The sequence below is a fragment of the Arvicanthis niloticus genome, chromosome 1 (assembly GCF_011762505.2).
Source record: "Arvicanthis niloticus isolate mArvNil1 chromosome 1, mArvNil1.pat.X, whole genome shotgun sequence".
Taxonomy (NCBI): domain Eukaryota; kingdom Metazoa; phylum Chordata; class Mammalia; order Rodentia; family Muridae; genus Arvicanthis; species Arvicanthis niloticus.
The window spans coordinates 121,165,221-121,172,178 of record NC_047658.1 but is presented as its reverse complement, the minus strand read 5'-3'; the positions used below and the strand labels follow the sequence as shown (position 1 = coordinate 121,172,178).

Below are 6,958 nucleotides of genomic sequence, written 5' to 3'. Positions count from 1 at the left end.
TAGGCTCAGATACTTTGGTCACCCTTATAAGCCATTAGAAACAGTGATCACGGGAGTGTTCATATAATTGGGTTAAATGCCTTGCTTTTTTTTTATGATTTGTGTTTATTGTCTTGCGTGTTCCTTGACTATATGCATCTATTGTATTGCAAATTAATTAGTGGTCAAAAGAAATAAGTAGACTTCTTTTTGTAAAAAACTGACACAAAACATTCTGTAAAAAGTCCTTTAAGGGACAGCTCATAAAAGGATGGCTGATGATCATTAAATACGATAGTAAGTTATAGTTAGCTAGAAAAATGAAGATAAGATATACTATTGGAAAGAAGGGACACTATAGATAAAAATAATGTATTCTGTTTTAGAAGTGCTGTAAATGAAAAGAACAAGCTAGATGGAAGAATTTTGAAAGTTTTTATTATAAATAAATTGTGCTTTAATGATAGACATTCATAAACTAATATGAACATTTTATAATGTGCATCATTTATAAAAAATGCATAGTACTTAGTTAATATGTATGATTTCTATGTTTTCAAATACCCATTAGACAGGGTATTTACCCTCCAAGATACAGAAACAAGTTTGGTCCTTAAGGTGAGTTCATTGTTTTCCCTAAAAGGACAGTATGAGGATCTTCAGCTATACTCTGGGGGACTCTGGAAAGCTCTCTGAGTGTCCATAATTCTCCCCAGAAAGCATGCACTAGCATCTGACATCCCAGAGAAACAAAGGATGGGAAACAGTATCCCAAAGAGCATGCCACTCTCCATTACATGCTATTTACTTTATGAATGCCAGTCATTGTTAATACATGCAGGTCATTGGACTAACCTGAAGGTTAACTAGGAGCCTTCAAGAAAGGTGATTAAAAACACTCAAGGATAGAAATTACATAAATTAACTTTTATTTGGCAAGCTCTTCAAGGAAATACTTATATACTCCAGTTTTTTGTATACAGACACAACCTGTGAACTATGAGAGAGAAGTAACCTTGTATTCTTTCCTGTAATATGTATTCCTGATATGGAGTAACTCTTCCAAGGGAAGAGAAGAAATGGAAGGTGAATTAAGTACTTGGTCTATGTAGAAGTTCTGTTCCCCCAACACTGTTTGCTCTAGACCACCTATAAATATTTACCATTTTTAGAACAAGCCACTTGAAGAGAATTTGTGAAATATCAAATAGTAAATTTTTAAGATTTTAGAGTAACGATTCAGAGTAAAATATTTTCTTACTAAAAACTGGCTACTTATATTTCATAAGCATATTAGTAAGGATAACAATTCACATAAAATAATGGGCTATGTTTGCCTATTATGAGTTACTTGAAAACAGTTGATTTAAAATATGTTTGAAGGCTAAAAGAGTTTAAAGGCTAAAATTTATTTTTCTAAAAGTTGTTTTGAAATGCTGAGTTGATACATAAATATCAGTATCATCTAACAAATCATTCTTCTCAAAAGGAATATAAAATATAATTTGATTGATGTAACTTTATTTAGTTCACTACATATTTGACTTTGTTGGAGATAAAACAATTTAGAAAAACCACAACACAGAAGATAAAATTATTTTTCTGTATACTGATAAAGGCTTAGAAATAAGTGAATACTCTTTCAAACATTTTATTTGTAACTGATGTAGCTATGACGAATGTTATCATATGATGTAAGGTTGGCCACTAAATATTTTCAAGATATAGACACATAATTAATATGGAAAAAGCTCAAGGAGAGGATAATAGAAGCAGTAATTAGTTAGAATGAATATCCTTCCAAATATTCCAAGCCAAAAAAGAAAATATCATTAGACTTTAAAAACAATATATATTTGAGATAAATAAAATACACAACTTGGGAACTTGTTCTCCTCGATCTTTGTTATTACTGTGGGAAAATATCCTGAGAAAAAATAAAACTAAAAATGGAGAAAAGAGGAATGTTTTCTCTAAAATTATGAATTAGATTAATGATTTTTTTAAAATATTGGTCCATGTACGTCTCTATGACCATAACCAGTATTCTAGAGTAAAAACAAAGCAAAGATCATGAGAAGGCGTAGGCAACATCAGTGGCAGAAAAAGCAATTTTTAGAGAAAATTTTCGAGACTGACTTAATCTTACCCAGAACTACAGCACTCTATGTTATTATCATATAGGAATAAGAACATGATTAGTGGTACTCACTAAGCTGTGCTTAAAGGCGAGCATTTTATTGCCTGTGATATACTATTTTAGATACGCAGTAATATCCCAACATAGGCCTCATTATTATCTTCATTTTTCAGATGCCAATATGGTATGTAGATGAGGTAGATGCTCTCTGATCTGGTATATAGCTATTTCAAGAAGTTGAGCTCTTTGTATTTTAATGAAAGATATAACTTTATTCTAAAATGATCTGACCTTGAACATTCTCCCAACATACCTGTCAGCACAACAATACTAGTAATTACAACAGTGAGCAATAATGATTCAAGTTAAAGCCTCCTGTGACCTAATCATGCCAACATGCTTCTGAAGATTGCCTTAGTGTTATCTGGTTATGCTATATTTAAAGCATGAGATTTTGTGTAGAAAAAAGTTAAAATACAATTTGAAGCTAATTACTTCATTCATAACTTTCTAGTATTCACAAGAAACATTTTATATTTGGATTAGAGGATCACTTGCTTGCTTGATATATAATAAAAACAATTATATGGTGACCAAAAAGACATTACCAAATAGTATTCCACTCAGTTGACTGTGGTAAAACCAAAGAGTTATTCATTATAATTAATTTTAATTGTTTTGGAATTCTAGCTTACAATGGGTGAAAAATTATCCAGGGTCAAGAACAGAAATGGCTAATTATGATACTTAAAAATACAGAAAATCTATATCTTCTATGCTTGACAATTTTCTTGGAGTAAATAATATATCCAGGTCATTATGGGATGACAGAGACCATGCTGTTTCTGTACCAGCTTTTGACAGGTAAGTGAAGTAACCATAGATTTTCATGGCCAAGGAAAAGTGAGCAGGTACATAGACACATTAGAATACACAATATTTACAGTTACTAAACTGTCTACAAGTAGCTAACATATACACACACATACACACACACACACACACACATGCATATTGAGTTTTGGTAGATATATTAAAATTCCAAAGATAATAATTCTTTTATAAGCCATTACTTAAATTTTTTAAAATACTAAAGTATGTATCTAGGTGCTTTGCCTACGTGTACCTCTATGTACAATGTGTGACTCATGCTTGAGCAGGCCAGAAGTTAGACAGATCCTCTGATACTGTGCTAGAGACAGTTGGGAGCTACCATGTGGGTGCTGGGTCCTTTGAGAGAGAAAGCCAGGGCTTCTAACCACTAAAATCTCTCAAACACTCATTCTACTCTTCTTTAAAAAAATTTAAGGCCTTCTGTTAATTAACTGATATCACTAATGGAGAACAGGACAGAAATAACATGGTTCATCCTGATGAGACTCAATGATGATCCAGATCAACAGCTTCCCCTCTTCACCATATTTCTTCTCATCTACATCATCACCCTTGTATGGAACCTGATGCTGGTCCTTTTGATTCCCTTGAACTCTCAGCTCCACACCCCCATGTACATTTTCCTAAGTAACCTGTCCTTAGTGGACTTCTGTTATTCTTCAACAATCACTCCAAAAGTCATGGCTGGATTCCTTACAGGAGACAAGGTCATGTCCTACAATTCTTGTGCCTCTCAGGTGTTCTTTTTTGCAAACTTTGCCAATGTGGAAAACTATCTTTTGGCTTCAGTGAACTATGAATGCTATGCAGCAGTATATAAGCCTCTACATTATGACACCACAATGAAAACATGTGCCTGTGCATGTCTAGTCATTAGCTGTTATAGCTGTGGTTTCCTGAATGTTTCCATCTATACTGTGAATGCCTTAAGTCTCACCTTTTGTAAGTTGAACGTGATCCATCATTTTTTCTGCGACATTCCAGCAGCCATGATTGTATCTTGTTCTCATATACATGTTAATGACCTGGTTCTTATGTTTGTAGCCAGCTTCAATATCTTTTTCGCCCTTATACTCATCTTAATATCCTACACGTTCATTTTTACCAACATACAAAAGATGCACTCTAATTCAGAATATCGCAAAGCTCTCTCCACTTGTGCCTCACACTTCACAGCTGTCTCAATTTTCTACGGGACAATCATATTCATGTACTTGCAGCCCAGGTTCCATCACTCAATGGACACTGACAAAATTGCATCTGTGTTCTACACCATGGTCATCCCCATGTTGAATCCACTGGTTTATAGCCTGAGAAACAAGGATGTGAGGAAAGCATTCACAAAGATTGTATTGAAGTCAAGATAATATTTACAGCTTTGATTTTATCTTTTGGGAATATAAATCTGCTAGATTCATTGATTTAATCTTAAATATATATTGAATCACATTTTCCACCCTACAACGAATTCAAAAATTAATGTGACTTCTTCTCCTTTTCAATAGTATGTCAGCTTTCAAAAAGGTAATATCTTGTTCAGAAGAGTAAAGCACAGATCTAATGACTATGATAACTTCAGGTCAGCTTATGAAAGTAATTATTGAATATATTATCATACTCATTCCTTTTCCACTCAAATATGTTTCTGTCACATCAATACAAACCTATGTAATCATGTGAATAAAAAGCTCATTAAAGAAAATACACTCATGTTCTTCTTCTGAATACTTATACATATGGCTATCAGAAACTTTACAATGAAATATAACGTGGGATTTTTTTTTACAGGTCTACCTTATGTTCAGTTAGTTTTGCTCATTTTATAGGTGTATCCAGATGAACATAGCAAACATTTAATGCTTGTTTCATGACTAGGACTATGAGGCTGTATATACAACTGATACTTAAAACTTAAGTATACTTTGTTAAAAATGTCAATTCTTATCATGCTCCAAATTTAGTCCTCATCTGATTAGAGCCAAAATCATGGACAAAAGAGCTACCTCCTTTAAAAGAGTTATTAGGTAAGGTTTATCACCCATTTCTTTCCCCCTTGTCGCAGCCCAAGCAAAATGTTGAGGCCCAGGCTGCCCCGGGTTTGGCGGCCACTGTATTCCGGCCCAAGCTGCTGCTCTGGTCCGCGGGTCAGGGTTCAGCAAGAGAAAGAGTGAGGACCGACTTGAAGAATGGAGACCAGACAGAGTGTGTTCCAATCCCGTTTATTCTTCAGTCTCTCTTCCTAGTCCATGTCCCAAGTCTTGAGTTCCTAGTTCCTAGTGCCTCCAAGTTCCAAGTTACTTCTTCCAAGTTCTCTTCCAAGTGCCTGCTTCTCTGTCTCCTCTCTGCTATGTCTGACTCTCTGATCTGTTCTGTCTCTGCCTTTTATATATCTCACTTCTAAGCCATGCCTTTTGGTCATACCTTTAATCGTGCCCTTAGGTCTTGTCTCTAAATCTGCTCTCTACACTTCTAAGTCACACTCTTAAGTTACACACCTTTAATCTCACACACCTTTAATCTCACACACCTTTAATCTCACACACCCAAGGTATCTAAACCAAGATTATCAGAGTGTGCTCAGCTGTTGTAGGCTGTTGTAATCCAAGTCTCATGTCAGAGTATATGGCTAAAGATGGCTGCAAAGCTGATAGCCGCTTTCTGCTAAAAGTCAGCCCCCAACATCCCCTACCCTCTCATTTTCTCAGCCTCAAAGACATAGAGTAATTACACTTTCCCCTCCCCATTATCAGGTATTTGAGTTCAAGATGACTCATTTCCCTACCCTTCTTGGCTCCTCATCTTAGAAATGATTCACTACCTAGCTTCCTGAATCTCAAGAATTTATAATAAAAATGAATCAGTGAAGCTTGGAAGATGAGTCAGTGGGTAAAGTGCTTACTGTACAAGCATAAGGTCATGAGTTAGATCTCCTGAACTTATGTAAAATCTAAGCACAGTATCATGTGTCTATAGTCCTGATACTGCTATAGTCTCCACTACAAGTGGCTGTCACCTCAATACAGAAAGTACTCTATCAAAAACTTGGAGAAAGATATCAGTTGTGTATTTCTAGTAAAAATATAGATTAACATAACACCCTACAGAATTATAGAGAGCATCCTATACCCTGGTACTGAGTAAAAATTTTTTTGAAAAATTTTTTCAGTTTGGAAAGAAGAAAAGCAACAAACCATGTCAGTACACAGTCCCTGCAGTGGTATTCACAATACTCAGTGAATGGAATGAAAAACTAAATGTTCTCAGCTGATTGCTAATAAAGAGAATACAGTACTCAAATAACTTATATCAATGTATACTAATGATATATACAAATATCTATTTATAGCAACCTGAATGTACTAGAGATCATTAAGATTTAATCAGGAATGGGGAATGATTTAACAGAAACAGAGTCTTACCTAAATGAAAGTTGTATAAGAAAGTCACATGAAAGTGTACTGTTTTTAGTCTTTTGATACGTTTCTTTGTGAGATTACATCACTACATTATTTATCACTCACATTTCCTCTCTTCTAACACTCCAATATTTCCACTCCACACACTTAAATTTGACATATCAATTTCAAATTTATAGCCTGTTTTTTTCACTAATTGTTTTGACAGAAATAAATGTTCATCTATATGTATATATTCCTAAATATAATCTTGAAACTTAATTGATATGCCTTTCCGTGGGAAAAGTACTTCTGTTCCCAGTTTTTCTCAGTTGCCTATAGAAATTTGTGGTGGCTTCATTCCTTATGATATTTTCCATGTGTACATTGTCATGTAAAGATGTGTCATTGTTCATGTTTGCCCAGTAATGTTGGTTAAAATTTATGGGTGTAGCTTTTGATGTTACTAGGAGACAAAAATCTCATAGCAAACTCCCTGTTCCTCTGGCTCTTACAATGATGTCACATCCTTTTCAGCAATGTTCCCTGA

At 34.5% G+C, this 6,958-nt stretch overlaps 1 protein-coding gene across 1 annotated transcript; it reads left to right on the top strand.

Annotated features, from left to right (window-relative positions):
• The first annotated feature begins 3,456 nt into the window (after nt 1-3,456).
• Nucleotides 3,457-4,380, top strand: LOC117722792 (olfactory receptor 5B3-like). Its single transcript, XM_034522087.2, has one exon. It carries the CDS (start codon nt 3,457-3,459, stop codon nt 4,378-4,380), a length of 924 nt encoding a protein of 307 aa, XP_034377978.1.
• The last annotated feature ends 2,578 nt before the right edge of the window (nt 4,381-6,958 follow it).